This window comes from Lonchura striata, chromosome 5, assembly GCF_046129695.1.
Source record: "Lonchura striata isolate bLonStr1 chromosome 5, bLonStr1.mat, whole genome shotgun sequence".
Classification (NCBI taxonomy): domain Eukaryota; kingdom Metazoa; phylum Chordata; class Aves; order Passeriformes; family Estrildidae; genus Lonchura; species Lonchura striata.
Window position 1 is genome coordinate 15,021,386 of NC_134607.1, and position 21,959 is coordinate 15,043,344.

Genomic DNA, 21,959 nt, shown 5'->3' on the forward strand with positions numbered 1-21,959 from the left:
CACACCTAGATCAGGGCTCTGCCTACATCTGCCTGTAGGCAGAGCCTGAAGCTCCCTGAATGAACACTTGCTGTGTACTGAGGATGGCTGGTCTGTTCTGAGCATTCAGAGTGTCACTTCACAGATCCCACACAAAAATCGGTATTTGCCTCATCAGCTTTGTCTTTGAAAGGCCATGTCTTCTAGGCTGTCAGTATGCACCCCTGCCTTACACAACTGTTAACTCGATAAGAAGACAACTTAAAATATTACATTACTTATGTAGTATTTAAATTTAAAGTGTGGGTGCACTTTACAGTCTGTGGTTAGAGCTCATTTGAAATATTTTGTTGTGTGTTTCTCCTTTAGGGTTAGGTAATTATTTATCTCACAAATATTCAAGTTTGGTTAGGATCCTTTCTTTGTGCGTAAGTTTTCTTCACACCATTCTAAAAAAAGGGGGGGTTAACTTACACCACAATCAAAGTTCAGGATAACTATCTAAATAACACTAAGAGCTTGAATAAACCAGTTGAATCTTCTGAAAGAATTATGTCATGTGCAAAATGAGAACTGTTAATAAACAGAAGTTATTCTGAAATAATTTCAGAACAGTTTCCTTGAAAGCTCAGAATTTAAAATCCCTATTTTGTACAGATACAATATAGTACCACCTGCAGGTGAAGCATGGCAAATATTTTCTTACCAAGCACTAAAAACCATTTCCTTGCAAGAGAGATCAGCAGACACTTTCCACATTCCCATGTCTCTTTTTACAAGTTTGTCATTGGAGAAGCATCCAGAACAACAAAGGTGCTACTACAGAAAATTCTGCTCTTCTTGGCCAATGGGGTAATTCATTAACAGCTGTTAAAAGTCACCACTGTGATGCCACAATATGAAAACAGTGAGCAAAATTAAAGGGAGAAGGAAAGCTTCAATTTGACACTTTTGTTGATATGCTCTTAAAATCAGCATTTCTAATTCTGACTGCCTATACTGGAATCCCCAAAACTGGCTGTTTGCTTTCTGCTTTGCCCTCTCACTGTTACTATTTTAATTAAAACTGAGGGTTTGGAGGTTTTTTTGTCACATGAGCTTTACAAGGGTTTTATATCCTGGATCAAAGCCCTCAGAATTGGTACCTTCCAGCCCCAACACAGTGCTGGTGGTGATTCTGCAAGTGCTTTACTGGACAGAGATACTGCCTGCTACTGAGATATTTCAAATGGGAGGAAAAACAGAAAGTATTTTAAACTTGCTAAAAGGCACAGGTTAGTCTCTGAAGCCCACTCAGCACCTTTTATGATCAGTCCTCAACTTATTACTACTTGGGATAGGTAAGGTTTGAAAGCTGGGACTCAAGCTGGAGTTAAGAAAGGTTCCCTTAGGATGAAAGCAGGAGAGGCCAAGACACAGGAAAGAAGTCAGATTCTGACATGTTAGGTTCATTCTCCTAGCAGTAATTAATAACCCTGAGTACTTACCTATCTATAACTTCTTTAAAGTGTCCTGTGTCCACGCCAGCTTTCTATGAAGTCACCAAGAACTAAACCTGGTGGAAAATGTACCTTGATGCTTACTTTACCACAGCATGGATGAGTACTACTTTTAATCACAGTATTCTCTTCCCTGGAGAGGGGGAATACGTAAAGTTGTTTTTTTTTTTTTTTAAATATAGCCACTACACATGGCAAATGTCAAGATTTTAATGATGCTCACTTCCAGTACCTTCCATCTTCAAAAGGCTTCCCACTGGTTAAACTATTTGGTAGTGATGACTGTTCAAAAATGTCCTGTGAAGTAAGTGCTCCAAGTATAAAGCTGTTTTCTGGCATTCTCTCCCTTGACTTCATCACCCCAAACCCTTAGAATGGGAGCTGTATTCAATCACTGCCACACAGTCCTGGCATATTAAAAACTGTTTCATGACTACATGGTTAGCAGGTAGGTACTTGTACTGCTTAATTTGTCCAGCATTTTATTGTAAGTGAGATAACTGGCTCAGCCTCCAGGCTTGGCAGCGTAGATGCATGTCTGCCACTTGAGCCTTGCTTTGCTGCTCTTACATGCCACACTTCACCCAATTTTTTTTCTTTCAATCCAGCCTTCAAGAATTTATTTCATAGCAGCTCCCATCTACTGCATAATTACACTTAGTTAGCTCAACACCAATGGTTTCATAACGTGCCACAAACAGGTGCCAATTAAATTCTTTATTGGAGACAGAAACATTGAATAATTACAGATTTGATGAGGAAAACCGCAAATAGTATAGACTGTTTCTACTGCCAGCAAAATACAGTTCTTACAGGTTTTACAGACATACAAATATAGTGCTTCTTTCATGCCAGATGGTTGCTACGTAACAATGCCATTAGGAGCTCTAAATTGTGCTTCTACAAAACCTTTAGAGAATAATGAGGTAGAGTTTCCTTTAGTTTATCCAGTACTTCTTTCACACATCTGTCCTTTACTGCTTTTATATGCTTCAGATTCTCGTAAAACACCCAGTTCACTTTCAACATGTGAGAAAACAGAGACCCTTCTGAGGTGTTTACTTTTCCCTCCCTAAGTTGCTAATTTCCCACTGCTTACGTGCCACAATTTCAGTAACCACTACTGCACCCTTCTAAATGCCTCAAAGATCAAGCAGGTGGGGACTTCTGGCTTTCCAACATAAATTGTTTGTAAATAGCTTCAGATGAAATTCTAACTTGCCTCCATCATGGCAAACAACCTTCTACATTTTGTCACTCAGTGGCCAAGGTGAGTCCAAGCTGTCTCCGCGGGAGACAAAGGGAATAGATGCACTCTTTGTGAACATTCTGGACTATGAAATAGTGTTAGCAATGTGTTTGTCTCCTACCTGCAGCTCTAGACAACCACTGGGCTTATCACAAATCATGGGAAGATAACACATCAGTGACCTGTTAGGTGGTATGGAGCATTAGCTGTTTGACCAAATATTCCAGTTTGAGAACACAAAAAAGTATGTTGCAGCTTTCAGTGAAGATACAGGGGCTCAGGCTGAAAATGCAGGCACAGATGGAGGTGTTTAAGCAACTGAATAAGAGCATTTTTAAATACCAACATCAGTCGCTGATCCTGCTGGATTTCTGACGTGCCAGGGTGGTGCCTCAGCTGGACTGAACGAGAGTGGCTACGATGTGCTGCTGACCTCCTGCCTCACTGACCTGATGGGTATTTTCACTCTTGCTCCTGGCATGCCTCTTCCTAACCCAGCAGACTTTTCACTCCCTGCTCTGGCCTTTGCTGCCAGCACTAAGTGCTTTGTTTAGCACAAGCAGGGTGCAGTTATTGCACCCGAAGTGAGCACGATTCTAGTGGTGACCAAATCACAGCGACCAGGGGATTTGGCATACAGGAAGGAGGTAATTACATAAAGAATGTTTGCTTTCTTCCTATAAGCTACTGCAGTATGATAGTGTAAGACAACAGTTCGGCAACACTGTATCAGAACACTAAAATGAAAAGCAAAATTTTTATAAAAAGGTGCAAAGTTTAAAAGATTCCATGTTCATACCTCAATCACTTCAGTCATAAAAGGATCAAAAATCTTTTTCTGCAGGACAGTGCTGCCTGAGAAAAGCTTCTGAGCTCCTCTACCTCCCCCTGAAATGACTGCTCTAAGCCTGACAGAATCAGGAACTATACAGAGTTAGTGTTAAGAGAACCAGCTCTTAGAAACTTCCCCAACTCTTATTCAGGAAAACAAGCAATAAGCCTATTTTATCAACTGCATACCTCTTTGGTAAAAACCAAAAATGGCCAGTGCTGGTAAACCATTTAGAGCACTATTCAAATGCTTGCACAAAGTTGTCTTCCCTGTTTCTACCATAACTTTACCCAGCAAGTATTTTAAAGGCTTTAAAATTTTAAATCAAGGTCTTAAATCTTCCTTAAGATCTTCTCATTAACATGAAATTTAAGAGACTTTTTTTTTAAAGCATGGCATGAAAATGCAGGATTGTGGTAAAAATCATAGACATGACAAATTAAATTTTAATGTAAGCAAAGAATATAAATTCATGTTCAGAGAGCAGCATGCTGTTACTACTGGTGAATATAATTACCATTACCTTTTTAGTATATTTATGTGTGGTTACCCTTGCTAGTGTAATTAATGAGATTTCTGTTTATCTGAACTACTAATTCCAAAACTTAATTCCAAATCTATTGACTATCTTATTTCAAATCTATTTACTGTTGTTATTTAGGATTGCTCCTTATCTGCTAAGCTCCAATGTCCTAATGTACCTGACTGTTCTAGCTCAAGGTAATGGCCAGGTTAGTTCCGTTTGGTTTTTATGGAGCTGGGGATATATTTGCCAAGTGTACTATAGATGCCACTCAGATTTTGCAGTCAGAGAAAATATTCTGGAATTCTTACTAAAAAGAATCATGCTCAAAGCAAGGCATGGACAGGAGGACTGATACAACAGTATTTTTCACCAATGCAATGCCAGTATTCTCTTCTGCTCTTAGGGCTAAAAAATACAAATAACTTATTAAGAAATTTTTGAGTTTAAATTGTTTGGAACCTATGAATTATTTTTCCAAATCTTGAGGTTAGAGACAAAATACAGTAAAACACCAATCTTTCACACCTCCAAATTTGTAAGCACTGCAGTTCAGCAAATTTTTGATCAAGATGGATAAAGAGGTCTGTCTCACTGCTACGAGTGCACCTCTAACGTAGTCCCATGCTCATGACTTTACACTGAGAGGTGTCCTGATTCCTTCAAGTATCACTTTTCCAATAGGATGGCCCAGTCTGAGATTAAGTTATCTTGTCAAGGTCATTCTGTATGCTAATTTTTATATTCTACATTTGTTCTACATTTGTGGGTTTATGCAGCAAACCTTGAATGTACTTCTTATTTAAATAACATTTTTCCCTGCATAACCAAGTTAGTTTATTCTAATGTGATCCTTGAAATACTGGACTTTACAGGGCATATTTCTTGTTGCTTAAAAAGCTTTTTCTGGAAAGCTTAATTTGATCTGTAATGAAATAAGTTTTTAAGCAGAAGTCTGGATTAGAGTTAGAAGTGGTATAAGTGGCAGTACTAATACTCTGCACTCAGAAAGAGTGCCAATTTGCTTAAATAGTCACTTTTAGATATGAGACAGCAATAGAAAGCTGGGGAAGAATGGGTGCAAGCAAGAGAAAGACAGAAAGGAACAGGGCAACAACTATCTCGGGGCATCATTTACAGCTGCCACCTCTCAGGACATCAGCCTGCCACTAGAACATTAAAACTTATCCTCAGCAGGGTGCAACCCATGCAGAGAAAGGCAGCGTACCACAGTCTTCCAGGATGTGCCACTAACTCTGTACACCTCTGTGTTCTACTCCAGAGCAAGGCACAGTGAACACAGTTCACACTCAGCAACCTGCTGGGATTATGCAATTGTTTTGGAGAGGCCATTGAATTCAAGAGGGTTCCTCCTCTAACGAAGCAGCTCTGAGATGAGTCCCAGCTGGTTTTTTGTCTACCTCTTGGAAGACAGACATTTCAAATAACTTGCACTCCAAATCAAGACTTTCAAATATCACATTTTTCCAAATTACCATTCTTCATGCCTGAGGATAAATAATAAAAATAAGTATACAGGAAAGGACCTATGATATCTCTATGTTGAATTAGGAAAACCCAAGCAAGAGGTTATGTACAAAGAGGAGAAATGGCTGATAACTGCTTTTTGGCTTGAGATAGTTAAACAGGTGTAAACAAAGAGAGATCTCACTACCTTGCTTTTGTCTCATCAGTCTTCCCTTCTATACTCCAGAAAAATCATGTTTGTTTTGCCCTGCTATGGACTGAACAAGTTGTCTACCCTAGGAAACTTTATCAGCATCCTCACCTAGGACTGTCCCTGTCAATTCTCAGTGAGTTTGCCCTCACTGCAGTTAACAATCTGGTTAAGTAATGCCAGTTGCTGAAGCTTATCATAATTCTTGGCACCAGAATGGCTTGTAGAAATGCCATGAAAATTCTGTTATTTGAAGGACTTTTTTCCTAGCCGTGAATCATGCTAACCAAACTTCAAATTAAGGACATGCTCAATACAGAAAATAATAATCAAAAGAATGGAGAAAAAAGAACATATGACAATTAGATTTCATTATTATCATTTTAAAATACCAGTGTTTGTAAAACATAAGCATGTGAAAGGCTGAATCTCATCTGATTCAACCCAATTAAACATTAAATAATCACAGCCAATTATGCAAATATCACATAACAATATTAATTTGTTGATCTTTTTTGAACAGTTTCAAATTTTGCTAATGTTAGACTATCTTATGTCTTAAATTATCAATTACCAGAACCATAACTAAGTGATGAAGAATGGATAATTGCCTAGTTATGATGTACCATACTCCTTCTATCCTTCTATGTAAATCTGTTGCAATTAAACAAATAGGGCACATGGAGAAAAGATGTGCAGATGTTCTTTTACAATCTGTTACCAGCTCAGGGAACACCACAGTTCCCTCCTAAATTTTACAAGTGAAAACAAGGGGACTGCAATATCTAATACTGATTGTTACTTACACATGTTATTTCTTTCCTTTGGTTATTGGGATAAAATGCACTGCCAGAATTCAGATGTTCAGCATGCAACATCAGAAGAATTTCCTGTACTATACTGTCCTGTAAGCTCTCTTATTTAGGTTTCAAAGTTAAAAATCTAAAACCTATTCCCCTGGATTCCACTTGGAAACAAGCACAGCTTTGAGCTGACACAGACAGCACAAGGCAATTAACCAAGATGCTAAAGACAACAATTAGCATACACACACTCCACGTTTTCATTTTTCCCTGGGAGAAAAGACCACTCATTTCTGTGGGTCATTGCACTATCAACTCTCCTCATTTTGAAGTCTGCATCAGCAGAAAAAAGAGAGGTGTCTCTCTGGACAGTGCAGGAAACAGTGCAAAACACAACAAATGAAACCACCTGGTTCCTTCATGTTAAATGACTTGCAACCAATTTAAGGAAGGTTTTACACAGCTTTCAGGTTTACTGTTCAGTAAAATAACTCTTCTAACTGGTCCTTGTTCCTTCTGCCTAGTGAATAGATTGCTGCTGGTATGCTGAGGCCTTCATGGGGATTTTTTGATATATGGTATCATTTATCAACTCTGTCAAAGCTGAGATGTTCAGGTATTGCACAACCACTTTACCATGCATCTGAAGTTAGATATTTTCACTTTTCCATTTGCCGTATTTGCAAAGATGGAATTTAAGGGAAGATTGCTCAGTGCCTATAAGCCACAAATGGTTGCTCATTGCATCATCTTTAGAGAGCTCCATGCCAGACTCTGGTTAAAGGCACTCTTTAATTTTGATACTGGCCTCATTGTATAAAACTCTCTACCCCATGTTGCACCTTGATATATGTTTATTTTTCCAGCCATCCAATTAAATAAAAGGAAAGACTACTAATTAAATAAAAGGAAAGACTATCCAGCAGCTTATAACACATAGTAAGATACTGAACAAAGACCAGCACAGGATACATATTCAAATGGTCACAACACTGTGGCTACTGTGAGTGAAACAATTTTTTATGCTTACAGTCATAGACTAAAGAAAAAATTATCCATCAATTTTTAACGATAGTTACATTGTCAGAGAGAACCTTCAACTGTTCTTCATTAAAAGATCAGACTGGACTGCAGTCAAAGACAGGAAAAATCAAGATCTGAGGGAGCAGAAGAAAGTGATGGCTAAGGAGGGGTCTTCAAAATGTGACCAAAAATGAACAGGAAGCCGTAAGGCTGCTCTTCATCAGCTGCATAAGGCATGGATGGTCCACTAGAAATTATATTTTGCCTTTTTAAACTATGTTAACAAATGCCAGTAACTACAAAGGACTTATTAAGCATGTGAGAGATACTGTTGGTCTTAAAAAAAGTCCTAAATGTTTCCCTTAATAATGGTGCATCTCTACTGCAAACTAGAACAAGAAATGTTTCACTTTTACTTCTTATAGGACTTCAATAAAGTGTCAATAAAGTTCCACCAGTTTTATACTGAAGTAGCACTTTGGAACATTGATACAGAATATGGTTATCCTTTTTGGCAAGAGGTATCTTAAAGCTGTTCAACAAAGCTGTGTGCAGAAGGAGAAAGCTAATAAATATTGCAGGATGGTTGTTAGTGAACATTTGCAGAAGTTACTACCCCAGCTATGGGCTACATGCTCTGTATTGCTTCCAAAGAATCAAGACTGCATGTGAGAAAGCAGCATTCTATGAATTATCTGCTTAACCAGAATGAAATCAGGGTTTGAATGCAAACCTCTTTCCTTCTAGACATTTTCTGCTGACAACACTGCTTGCTCCTTAACAGGAAGGCCCTTCTACAGTACATGTGTTAAAGGAGGCTGGACACAGCAAGTATATGAAAGGGGTGAGGAAAACATTTTTTCTGATCTAAATTATGTGAGTGGATGATGGAAGAAACTCCTCAATCCAAAGGTTTGTTTGCTGTGAAAAATGGTTCAATTTTCACAGCCAAAACTGTCTAATTTCACTTTCTAGACATTCACCTGGAAGGCAACACTGTATGTTGTCCACTTGGGCTCTGCAGAGCCCAGCTCTGCTAGGCCAAAGGGGAATTTTCATCTCAGCAGGGCCTGACACAGCCTCTTTAAATCACGACTAGAAGGATGTACTCAACTCTTAGAGAGGAATGCTCTGCCCAAGCAGCCACTGCAAATCCCCAGAGAGTAAAGGGCAATAGGCCAGCAGGGACCATCTTGCAGGCTAGACTGACTCAGAAAATTTTGGGCTAAAGGCTAGTTATTGGACAGAGTATGAGGGCATCTACCAAGCTATGCAAACTCAGGAATCTCCTATACAAGCAGAGTATGAAAGGACAGAGTGTATGGCTAAATTTGTTTCCCAAACACAGAGCAAAAGGCAGAATAATGTCAACAGAACCCCATGGGCAGCTAACAGGCAACATCCTCACGTGATACATGTTCTGTTGGTGGTGGCAGTAAACAAACCAAACTGAAGAGCAGTTGAAGAGCATTTTACAAGTTTTCTGACTGTATATAAGGAGGCACTAAGAAAACCATTGGGAAGGTTCTATTGCTAACATTTAGCACCTCTGCTAAGAAGACAGGCTTCTACCAAGAGGATTACAGTAGAAATCAAAATGATTGTGTTCACATTTGCCAGATTGTGGAAACAATCATCCTGGGGAGCAAACTGATACTGGGACTATGCTATGCACTGGCAACTAGAGAATTTGTCATTGCTCAGATGTCAGGTCTGTATGGAGGGTCTGAACTGCCACCTTCACGACACCAGCACTGCCCAGTCGCTGTCTTCTCTTCCATACTGAAATAAAGCAAAAAATGAGGTTTAAAAACAAAAGTTAAAAGAATCAGTGTATGTTTATGATAACGTCTTAGGTCTATCCTCAGAAATGTTCATTTTCACTGCTCTGGGTAGTAGTTTATACTATTTTCTATGGCTTAACTTGCCTTTGATTTGGGCACAGACTAAAGATAGCTTGCTTTACCCATATTACAATAACTGGCTTAGGAAGGAGCAGAGCTGATACTCGTTACAGATGACACAGAACAGTCCTGCTTCACTTCCATCAGTTTAATGCAGTTACTCCCTGAGGCCTGCTCACTAATTCACTCATAACTATGCCGCTGCTCAAGCTCCAATAAACGCATTTCATTTTATTTCTTTTTATTGTCAAGGTGGCTTTTTAGTACAACATTCTGACTGAATGTGAAATAAAACCATCACAAATACCACAGAGTACAATTAGGGAGAACTGTAATCCAAAATAAAACAAGTGGTCTTTCCATACACAAACAAATGGGATCACCAAGCAGAAATGAAGGCAACCTATGGCATGCAGCCATATCCACTTCCAGGGGAGGATTCAGCCCCAAGGCAGCACTTTGGATAGCTAGACTGGTTCCATGTTCTAAAGCTCTGTCAGAAGCCCTGTAAACAATGCTCCAGAGAGACCCCAAAACACTCACAGGGCTCAAGTAGGTAAATAATTCAGAGGTGGAGAGACAGCAGCAGATGGGAGTCCCTTCCCTTATGGTGTTATGCTCAGGGAGCTTGAAAACACCTTCAACTAAGAAATGAAAACTGATTTTAGAGGCTTTATGTAGGCTAAAAAGATTACTTAATTTCTCCAGAGTGAAAAAAGTTCCTCCAATACAGGTCTGCATCAGCAGGAAAAGAGGTAACAGGTCATGAAAGCAGGGGAAAGACAGCAGCTCCAAATCAGGACGAGCCAGAAGAAAGACACTTCTAAATCCACAAAGGAATGGTGTTCAGTGGGTTCGTGTTTTACTCCTTACTCCATCAGGCAAGGCATCTAACTGACCTTCGTAATTATCACATCTACTTCTTCTTTTCATTATTACTTCTGCTGCTCCTGTTCTGCAGTTGCAGTTATTTGTAAATTTTGTTACCTTTAGGCAGCAGTATCATCTGATGCTCTGATACATAAATTGTTGCAAGGACCAGTCTGAGCTGCCATTTGACTCAAGTTTGCACCTTCTTCCAGAATTAAAAGGGGAAGGTAGCTGCAATGCCACAATGAAAATCATTTCCTTCTGCAAATAAAAGCAGATTTAGCTTCCATTTTTAATTCTGTCAAGGGCTTTGTGATCTCAGGCTAGTCAATCCGGTCCCTCTTCCCCTGTCCATCACATCCAACTCATTCTTAGTAAAAATTAACACATACATGGTCCTTTCCTGGTTGGTTTTCACTGCCCAGAGTAAGAAAAGGGGTTTGATTAAATGTCTCTTCTCTGCTGTCTTGCCTGCAGTGTTTAAATGCATTTAATAACATGTAGCATAAGCAATATATCTTATTTTCTATCCATCGCTTCCAACTGCAGCTTAATCCATGTCTTAAAGGGCACAGCAAAAGCTTGTTTGTTCTCAAAGCATGGATGCAAACCCACAAAACCATGAGTGGTATTCCTAGAGAAAAGAACCTCATCCCTAAATCTCCAACTCAAGCAGCTATGGAAGAGTGTACTATCACTGAGTCACTCATAAGCACACAATTAATTTATATAATATATGTTCTTTAATTTGAAGTCTTTATCAGCCTTTAGTAATCATGATATCTAATCAGTGACAGGCAGGGAAATGTGTATTGCAGTGGCACCACTGTCTCTCTCAACTGGCATGAGAAATTGAATCAGTTCTGCCCATGAGTTTCTAATTTGTCACTGCAGCTCTGGTTCCACTGAACAGCTGCTCACATCTAAAGACATCCCACTGAACATGGCAGACTTGCAAGAGAGCAGGATGAAAACAGACTTGGAAACACAACAATGAAGAGAATATGAATATAATAAAAGCAGCACGTACTGTACACGAGGGAACTGGTATCATGACAGTGGATATGGAGCCTGCACCTTCTGGTCACAGGTTCACATGCAGGACATGGTGATGCTGAGAATTTCTACTTTTTTACAAATTCCCATGGTTCAACATGAAATGGATACACTGCCCCAGTTCAGGCAGCAGAACAGCACACAGAGACCAAAGCTGTGTTTGACTGCTGTTTCTATTGCACTTTATTCCTCAAAACTGGAAGATTCTTCAGAATTACAGCCTCAGATTGTCCAAATGATATTACAATAATCCAGTGATAATGCAAAGAGATCTGGTTTTTTTTTTCTCCTGGTAGAGAATATAGAAGACCTTGATCAAAGATTCTCCTTTGACATTTTAAGGTTATTACGTAGTCCACTTTTTGTGTTGCAGCACTGTTTTCTGTGCAACATCATGGGGTCCTTCTGGATATGAGCCCATCTCTCCACAGATAGACAGGTGCAGAAATACAACCAGCAACCACTGATTGACTCTTAATGGGGAAGCAACTACCAATCTCTTTAAAATCAATGATTTTAGAAATGGTTTTCAATGATTATGTCTTCTAACTCTCCTGATTTTTTAAAGAAGGAAGACAATCCAGAATTAAGATATACATAACAGTCCAGCATTTTCCAGGAGTAACAAAATTACTCCTGGCATGCAACAGATGAACACAGACTACCCACACAGCTGAAAGATGAAAAGGTCCACATCAACAGGCAAGTAAAGTGAAAAGGTCCCAGAAAAGTAATGTTTAGTAACAATCCACACACTTTTTCCTACTCCTGAGCCCTGGCTGGTGGTAGAACACCAAGGTGATAAGGCAAGAGGCAGTGGGCAGGAACTGATGCCCCAGAAGTTCCACCTGAACACGAGAAAGAACTTCTTTATCATGCAGTGACCAAGCACTGGACATTGTCCAGAGAGGGTGTGGAAGCTCCCTCACTGGAGATACTCCAAAACTGTCTGGACACTCTGCTGGGCCATGTGCTCTGGGATGATCCTGCCTGAGCTGGGACCAGATGACCACTGGGGGCCCTTCCAGCCTGACCCATTCTGACACTCTGTGATCAGGGAGGGCATGGAAGGATCCCTCAGGGAAAAGACTGGATGCCTTTGTCTTACACTGATCACCGTCTCAAGGGAGAAAGACACAGATCACAGGATTACTGACAGGAACATAAAAATTTTAGTGGCAAATCTAAGAACACTTGGAGCCAAAAATGTAGAACGGAAACCATCAGAATCAATTTGAAGAAATCCTGGCAATACTGCCAAACAACTGCTATCAGATCTTAAATAAAGGGGCTGCATAACTTGCCAAGCTCTTCTCCTACCCAAATCCCCCACACCATAAACTACACTAAATAAGGAAAAAAAAACAGGCAACTTTAATAAGAAGGGCCAGCACCTGCTGCTCATTGACTTTACCTGAAATGGTTCTTATGCCCAGACATGGAGATAAAAGCACAGATTCCAAACAGACTTTGATATTAGCACATGACAGAGGAGGGAGGGAACTCCTTTAAGAATGAGAAGTGACTGTGTGATTAGAAAGATAATGAGAAATGGAAATGGTGATCAGCTGGCTGTGCCCAGTGAGTGTTTAACTGCCTTACTGATTAACCTGTACTCATTTGTGATTGTGGTTAAGATGCTTCATAATCCTGTCTTTTTCCCTTAAAAAGCAGACTGTAACAACAGTATTAGATTTCACTGATTACAGTAGTATCTTGCAACTCCTACCCACCTTCCAAGATGAGTAGGGAAAAATTATACTATACTTCATCTGTGCCATATTTTATCAAGGAAAGAAAATTGGCAGAATAATCATACTAGACAAAAGGATCTACATTACTATATAATGCCATCTATAGCATCACTACCAAAAATATTATTTTCCACTCCTTTGAAATGTTTATCTTTTATTATTTTACCTGGTTATAGAAGAGAAAACACCTTACCTGGATATCACTTAGCTTATTCAGGAAACGGGTTGTTAACTCAGGCCCATTCTCCATAGTTGGGATGTGCAAGTGCTGGCATGGAATGAAGGAGAGGGAGAAGGGGAGAGAAAGTGAATAACATGTAATAATAGCTTTACATATATATGAATCCCTTATGGTTGCCATAAATTTTAATAAATATTTATCATGCTGGCTAGCCCTCCTTATGAGAAGGAAAGGGTGGTTAGTTTTGGGTTTTTTGTTGGGTTTTTGGTTGGTTGGTTTTTTTAAAACAGGAGGGTGTTGCTAAGCCAGTGAAAAGTTAAACTGTTATGCTCCTGTTCAATAAAGGTCTTCAAGAGATTTGTCTGAAATGGAGGGAATATTGTGCAAGCAAGAGTAGTAATAACATTATATACAGTATTTCATTTCAAAGTATATTGTGTAGAAATACAACACTTATATTTACAGTACTTCTCACTCAGCACCTCAAAGTCCCATATTATCATCAGGCAGTATCAATACATTTATTTTATTTTATTCATTCAGGAAATATCACCTAACAGACATTTATGACACTTATCACGTTTAGTGGACAAAGCACAACCCTTTATGCAGCTGCACTACCCCTAGTCCTCTGAACTAACTTTGTGCTGATGAAATAGTATCAAATCAGCATAACAGTCTGAATGCCTGGGGAATTCCACCTGTGCAGGAGAACTCTCCCATATGGTGAGCAGTGGGTGAAAGCAGCTGTGCATTGCCTTGAAATAGCTCTTCTACCAGAGCTGGGATCCCTGCAATGAGGGGTGAACAAGAGAGGAACTTGAAAAGAAAGGACAGCTGTGGTTCAGAAATTTGGTTCCCTGTAAAAGTCTTTTCTCTCCTCGCCCTTCCAAGGCACCTTAGCAAAAAATACTGAATAAAAGAAATGTGGAAGAATGTATTTTTCTACACTTGCAAACAGGCTAGGAACTGGTTTTTTCTTTCACTCTCCCAGAACTTGAGATTTTATATTTTCAGCTATTAGGAAAAACCCCAGATGACAAAAGTTCCCTCTGACAACCAGTAACTCATTTGGGAAACAACACACTGACACTGTTCGTCTTTCCAGGCAGTGCATCTTTTCTATATCCCTTGGCTTCAGTTGCAATTAACTGTGATAAAATTCAGAAGAAAGAAGGAAAGGAGTAAAAAGAAAGAAACATTTCCTTACCTTGCCCTTATATAAAATTTTAGAGATGGGACATACAATGCAAGCTGTTCCAGCACCAAACATCTCCTTTACTCTGCTCTCTTCCAAGGCAACTGTCAGGTCACTCATGGTGATGTATCGCTCAGACACTTTAAATTCTCCCTGCACAAGAAGCAGCAACCATAAAAATTGAAAAATGTTTAAAAACATTACGGTTCTTGTTTTCTACACTGAAACATTTCCAATACAACTTTTAGCCTAGTGACAATAAGTGTTGACTCTGATCTTGTCATCTTTTTAAACATGCCAGTATCACACAAGATAGATTTTCATCAGAAGAATGCTCTACAAAGATACCAACGGTTTGCCAGATGCAATGCTGATGATTAAGTGGCACTTCCCTCTGATTTGGTGCAGAGTATCAGTATCACATTAGGGAATAACAAAGAAGAATTGTTCAATTGTTATGGGACACTGGATCTCTGTACTAATGGTCTCCAGCATGCTAGAGTTTTTCCAAAGAGTACTCAATTACATCAAGAGAGCCTCTGCATCCCACTCTCACACAGTTCCTAAGCAAGATACATTCTGTTGATTAATTTCACCTGCCAGGCCACCTTATGTGATCTATTTTTTTAATCCCTAGTGAAACGTTCCACTGTAGCCTGCACACAGCTGTCACATACAAAAATTAAGTGTACAGCAGGTATGAGTAAAGGCATTTGCACTGCAGTCTTAATACTGGAAGTGTTTTACCTTCTACAAGAGTTGAAGAATGCACAGGAATCAATTGAAGGGATGTGTTTAAAGAAAAAACAAAAAAAAAGTCAGACTCTGACATTTTTATTTCATGCTTGTGGCATTCCTGTTATCCCACTCTAAGAATAATCCCAGCCAAATCCAGGAGACAAGATACTGGGCTTGATGAGCCTTTGACTGTGTAGCATCCTTACCCAGGCTGCAATCAAATCTTTGAACACAGCAAGGCAGAGTTTGCTGTATCTCAAGATATGATCTAGCTCCAAGTGTGCAAATAAGTTCTTGGATTGCTGCACTACAGAACAGGAACCAGACATGACTTCAAGACTGTGGCTAGGCAGGCTGCATGCTTGTTAGCAGAAACAAGGTTGGAAGCATGAGAACTAAATGCAGAAATAATGAGCTGATGACTGAAGGGTAGCTGTGGTCATGCATGGTAGTTCTTTGTTTCCTTGCTCTAAGTTGCTAGTACCAGTGGATTTAATGAGAATTTTCATGTTAAATACAGCATGGAGCTACTTTAACAAACTTGGTATTGTTCTGTGTGACAGGTGTGTGCATTCTGGTGATGCTCCTGAGAATCCCTGCATTAGCACACCCTGAGCTCCCATTAGCTTAAACGGACTGAGTGCATGCTCAGCAGGTTTTGTCAGCACCACCAAGCTGTATGGTGGGCTGACAGGCTGAAGGGAAGAGATGCCATCCAGGGGCACCTTGAAAGCAGGGTTTCTGACAGGCTGGACACAGCTCTGGGCAAATCTGATCTCATGCAAGATACCCATACTCACTGCAGGGAGGCTGCAATAGATGGCCTTTAAAGGTCCTTTCCAAGGCCAGGCTGGATGGGCTCCAAGCAGCCTGGGACAGTGTAAGGTGGCCTTGCCCATGGCAGGGGGTTGGAATGAGATGAGCTTCAAGGTCCCCTCCAACCCAGGCCTTTGTATGATTCTAGGAAGCCAGACTGATCTATGATCATAGGATTTAACCTAATCAGTTGAACTTCAGGACACAGAGCACCAGAAATGTTTACTTCTGCTGAAGTTATAACATGACAATTGAAACCATTACTGCCAGAACACTCACCCAGTTGCGTGCCAGATCCAAAATGCTTTGCCTTGTCACTCCTGGAAGGATGATGCCATCTAAAGGTGGCGTTGCCAGTTCATTTTCTGCCAAACAAAAAAGCATTGGTTGAAAAACAAATGAAGAAACAAACAAAGAAAAGTTTACTTATGTCACACCAAACACATGGGTCCCTTACAACTCAGGATATTCCATGATTCTGTGGCATCAAAACCAAATCCCCACCCTGTAAGATACAACATTTATTAGAGTTCTCCAAGAACACAAACAGATACTCGGTTCAAGTAAGTTGCTGTTGTTGACTGCTTTTATATTAACCTTTTATTATAACCTTTAGATATTAATGTATTAAATATGTTTCTTTCCCAGCTTTTGGGAAGGGAAGAAACATATTTAATGCATGAACATACATATGCCTAATGCCTTGTAGGTGGTTTTATTCCTCAGTCTATTGTACATATAACTGTGTAACTGCACTCTGTTTCCACTACAAACCATTAAATGGTTCAATCTCCAGAATCACAACAGAAAGGCAGGGGGAAAGTCATGCCTAAAAATCCCATGGCACATCACAACTCTCCCTGAAATGTTTTACTTTATTCAGGAAAGATTTAGCACATCCACTTCACAGCAGCAATATGAAACATTTACCAAAAATTTTGAACTTCATTTAATGAACCAGAAAAGCAGTGGAAATTTTGTCAACCCTCCTTGGGAGGAGACTTCTTAATGATCCTTTGTTGTAGTCCAGACACCCTTTTGCTGTGCTCCTTTTCTACTTACACAATTAGAGGAATTCTAGGAAAAATCCAACAATAACAACAATAATTCAAATTGTTCAACTGGTTTGGTTTGTTAGCTAATGTTTCTTGTTTGCTTTTGAAAAAGAGCAGTAGATAAATGTTCATCTAACAAAACAAATGAAATGGTTGATAAATGGCAAACAATAAACACTTGGTTAAACAATCCATGCTTGATAAATACGTAAAACACAAGTTTGTATTTAGACTTTGTTCTTCCATCTCATCTCTGCAGCAGAGTTAAACTTTTTAATTTTAAGCCATCACATAGTGTACTCATTAGTTTCTATTATCAGAGAAGAGTGACCTTTTACTCTTTTCAGACAGATGCTTTTAAGACAGTCTCAAATTTGCATGAGAAGTCAAGACATCCAGAGTCTTTCAGTAGTACTCTTCATCTTTTTTCCTAACCATTTTATTTCCCTACTTACAATCCTTTTTCTTTACCTTATAATGATACTATCCCTGCTCAACAAATCCACAAGCCATTAAGAGTTTTGTTTATTTTTTACCTAGGTCACATAAAAAAACCAATAAAAACCTGAAGATATATACTTTATGCCCCCTTTCTTCCTGGCTGCAAAAAGATCATTGAATCCAGGTCTGACTGAACCTTTTTCAAAGGAGAACCTCTCACTAGACTACTTCTACAGATCCTGTGAATACTTGCAGCTAGGTAGAAGAGAGAAATGTGGCGTTTGTCCTTGGTGTGTGGGAGCAGGTTGAGCTCAGCTGCTCAGTGCTGTTTCCAGCACTCAACAAGGTATTTCTGTGCACAAACACTGCCTGCCAGCTCTGGACTGAGAATATCCTGGGCTCCCCAACTCTGCAAGAGGGGGCATTGGGAGTTGGGACGGGATAGGGGAGGTGGAGGATAAATTCACTGAATGTGCTACTCACTGTCCACTCTCTCAGGAAATAATCCCTTACCTTCTAAAGCAACCACCCCTCAATTTATTAATTTGGACTCTCCTACCAACGCATCCATGTTCTTCGCATGAGGATCTACACATACATCAGTAATAGGTGTAAACTGCCATAACAAAATGTATAGAAATGTTGCACTAGAACAGGCTGTATGTTCTGCTCTGGTTTGACTAGCCCACAGTGTGATACCTCAACCTATCCCAGACTTCTAATTCCATCAGCCCTCTCTTCTTTCTCATACAGTCAGGAATAACAGCATTCCCTTTCTAGCATCACTCCTATTTGTGATGCATGTCTGGTCCTAATTCTGGCACAACTATCACATGGAGAAGACTTTAAAACTTTCAATGAGGGCTCACCTGATTCTAAACACTGAAAACCTGATATTCTCATTTGTGACCCAGTCACAATCTAATACACTCCTTTCTTTAATAGAAAACTTCAGATACTGTGGACTTTGAAACCAAAGATTGTGATCACACTTCTCTGTCTGGTGATGTTGCCACAGATCCTGCCCAGGACCTGTTTAAGCTCAATAACATTTACTAATTGATTTGAGATAGCTTGAAAAGGTGCCAGGCCAAACCAGCTGCCAAACAGCACTGAGCAGACAGGACATGAAAGTCTCAAAATGTTCCAAGCAGGCTGCTCTGTAGGATTTTGTCAAGTGTACATATGATGCCTACCAGCCTGGGGCCAAACCAGGGAACATCTGCTCCCCTGGTATCCAGCAGAGATGATAACACCATCCATCCAACATGGCATGCCAAAAGCTCATCTTCTCTGTGAACTGATGCCAAACCAGGCTCCATATGACATCAGTGAGTCCATCTCCCAAAAAACAGACTGTGAGCTCACAGACTCCACTTGCCTTCTGAATTATTTTGATGGGCTTAACATGTATAGCTGCAAAAAGCAGGAGCAGAGCATTTGAGGGGAAATGCCAGGGCTTATTTTCAGCTGACTCCTGTTATAGTTCTACTAGCAGTACTGACCGCCCAGTGCCTTGTTAAACCTCCTATAGGCTTGCTCTAACAACAGAATTCTATCAGCATGCTTAAAGGGGTTTTTAAAGCAAGGTCTTCCATGTTACACAACTTCAGCTTTTAAACACCTGTGCTTATGAATACAGAGCAGGTAAGATTGTACTCCTGGGATGCCTTCAGGACTAGTCACGCTGTAACAATGCTGAGAAATTCATCCAAATATATATTTTAGCAAAGTGATACATTCCAAATGAATTTCAGGATCAAGGAGAACCCAGAAAACCCCATTTTTACAGGTATTAATAGGTAGCTTCTTCTACCAGCTTGTCCTGGGTCTTTGTCCTTACTTCCCTCAGGCTTTTCTTCGACTCTTCTTTCATGCAATCACTGCCTTTAGGTCTGTCTGGTAATTTGATTTCCTCAATTACTTTTTCATCCTTTGCTTTGTCTGCCACCTCATTAATTTGCTGCTCTCGCCTCCACTCTATTTCTGGGGCTCCCTACTAGAACAAAAGCTACAGTCTTGATTTTGTTAGTACTGAAATTGTGCAAGACACTTCTGTGGCACAACTAATATTCCAACTACAGAATATTTAGCACACTTGCCTTAAATTTTACCTGATTGTTCCAGAAAATCTTTTAACAGATTTACTTTTTAATTTATGAAATTTTGAAATGGGGACTATTAATCACCATTTCAATTGCAGCACACAAATATTAAATAATGTACTAATACTATTCACAATGCCTTAACATTAAAGACAGAAGTAGAGCCCCAGTGGTTGGAAATCATTTTGAAGAAACTGAATTTTTCAAAACTGCACCCAGATTCATAACTAGCAATCTTCAGGTTGGACATATGTTTAAATTTCAAGGTTTTCCATAAAGCCAAGTCTATATTCCAGGCAGAAGTACAGACATTGTGAGAGGAAGTGAGTTTCAATGTCAAGAGCTTTCTGGGATAGTTACATGCTCTGAAGAGGCATGTGGGAGGGACTGTAGGGTGACTAAATTTTTCACTTAGTGAGCACATAAATAGGATTTGATGAATGAAGTATTTATGCAATAGCAGGGATCCAGTTTTGGCCATATTATAAGCCTCAGAGCAGCAGTGAGAATACAAGAACAATATGGAGTAAGTCATGCTGTTTTACCAAAAATTTAGCAGGTTTTTTTTTCCCTGCTCCCTCCTTGATGTTGCAAACAAAATGTTTTTTTCAGGCTCCTCCTGCCATCCAGAACAATATGTCACCTTTAGGCACAAAGGCTGCAGGGAAAGCCTACTCCCACTGGGAGCATGGCTGTTCCCCAGGCCAGGCTTTACTGGGATAAGCCTCTGGTTACAAACTAAGGAGAGCAGTTCAGCTCCCAGCAGCGACCTCAGAACACACAAAGATGGATATTCTCTTTTGATGATGATCCGATATTTCCGCCTCACTTTTTTTGATCCCTCTCAGCTGCAGCATTTGCATAACAAAACCAAACCCCAGTCTGAATGAGTGTCCTTTGTGAAGTGACAGAACACAATGACAAATTCTAAATCCTCATGCAAAGCCACAGGCAGGTATGTGATGACACACGTTGGCAGCATGGGTGATTCTCAGCCAAAGATCCCACAGATTAAGAGTTACTCAGCACCCTGGGAGACAGCAAAGTGCTCCACAAGGATAATGCCCATGTCCTGTGAAATGACAGGTTTGTCAGCAGACAGCCCTCTTGGGTGGCAAGAATTACAAGTTGTTTGTTACAAGCACCTCACAATAGCACCATTGAGCACTGCACTGGTGGCACCGTGATTGGCAGGTCTTTGGAACAGCACGGGGCTGCAGCTGCACCGCGTCATTCCAGCATATTCCTGGTTTAAGTACAATGAGAACATTGAATTCTAATTACGTCCCCGCTTCGGTGTCCTTCCCTGGGCAGAACAATCCAAAATCTATTTTCATGTTTTTCCAGCTAAGTTCCACAAGGCATAAATTTGGCCATCTATATACACTGACAAATAAATGTCTAATATTTATCACTTCATTCATAAAGCTTCACAGACTTATTCAGCACTGAGGGAGCATTATCACTCTTCTTACAAGTGTGGTAAAGATTTTACAGAAGAACAAGAACTGGAGATGGGAGTCAGGTAGCTGGATCCCAATCACACTACATTATACAAGGCATGCTGTTATCCCCACAAATGCTGCCTGTTTTCTGCAGAAAGCTGACAGTTTCCAAAGGTACTCATGGCACTAGAATGAAATCATGCTGACCCCCACACCTGCTGCCTTGCAAGAGTTCAGTAACACTTCATTTTCTCGGAGAGAACATCACTTTTATTCAAGAAGAAAGTCTTCTTTCTTCTTGGGAAAAAAAAAAAAAGGGAAGAAAAGTCTTTTATTCCCTTGCCAGTAGTCTTCCAAACCAGTTATCAGGTGCAGCTATCACAAGCATTGAATACTTGCATACCCAATGGGTGGTTTTGAGATGTTGGCTGGTTTTAATGGTTAATAGTTCGTTTTAATAGTTTAATCAGCATGTACCTTGCTCAGAGATGATTGTGGGTAGAAAAAGGTAAAAATAGGTTCAAGAATGATGATACATCTTGAAAGCATCTTTGGAGCATTAGTGATACCTGACACTCACTGAAATGTTTCTCTCACTGCTACCACTGAACAGAGCTTCAAGTTCTTCAAAGAAAACAGTTTTGGATTGGCTGCTGAAATACTTCTGGATATGGTTCAGGAATATTTGACTGGCCAGCAAGTGATGATGGGAGCCACTCTTACTCAAAGCTACAGAGTCTGAAGGGTTGCACAGCCCTAAGCTGCCTTTTAGCACATCTGCACTGCTTCTGAGCCAACACCTCCCTGGAA

At 40.0% G+C, this 21,959-nt stretch overlaps 1 protein-coding gene across 2 annotated transcripts in view; it reads right to left on the reverse strand.

Moving 5' to 3' along the window:
* Nucleotides 1–2,180: 2,180 nt before the first annotated feature.
* Nucleotides 2,181–21,959, reverse strand: part of LOC110482640 (branched-chain-amino-acid aminotransferase, cytosolic) — a 59,961-nt gene continuing 40,182 nt past the window's right edge. For both annotated transcript variants that reach the window (XM_031507952.2, XM_021552051.3), the window contains 4 exons: nucleotides 16,383–16,468; nucleotides 14,562–14,702; nucleotides 13,364–13,438; nucleotides 2,181–9,368 (listed from right to left, as the gene is read on the reverse strand). In XM_031507952.2, coding sequence (XP_031363812.2) covers nucleotides 9,327–9,368; nucleotides 13,364–13,438; nucleotides 14,562–14,702; nucleotides 16,383–16,468 — 344 coding nt within the window. In that variant the 3' untranslated portion in view covers nucleotides 2,181–9,326. The remainder of the gene's footprint in view (nucleotides 9,369–13,363; nucleotides 13,439–14,561; nucleotides 14,703–16,382; nucleotides 16,469–21,959) is intronic.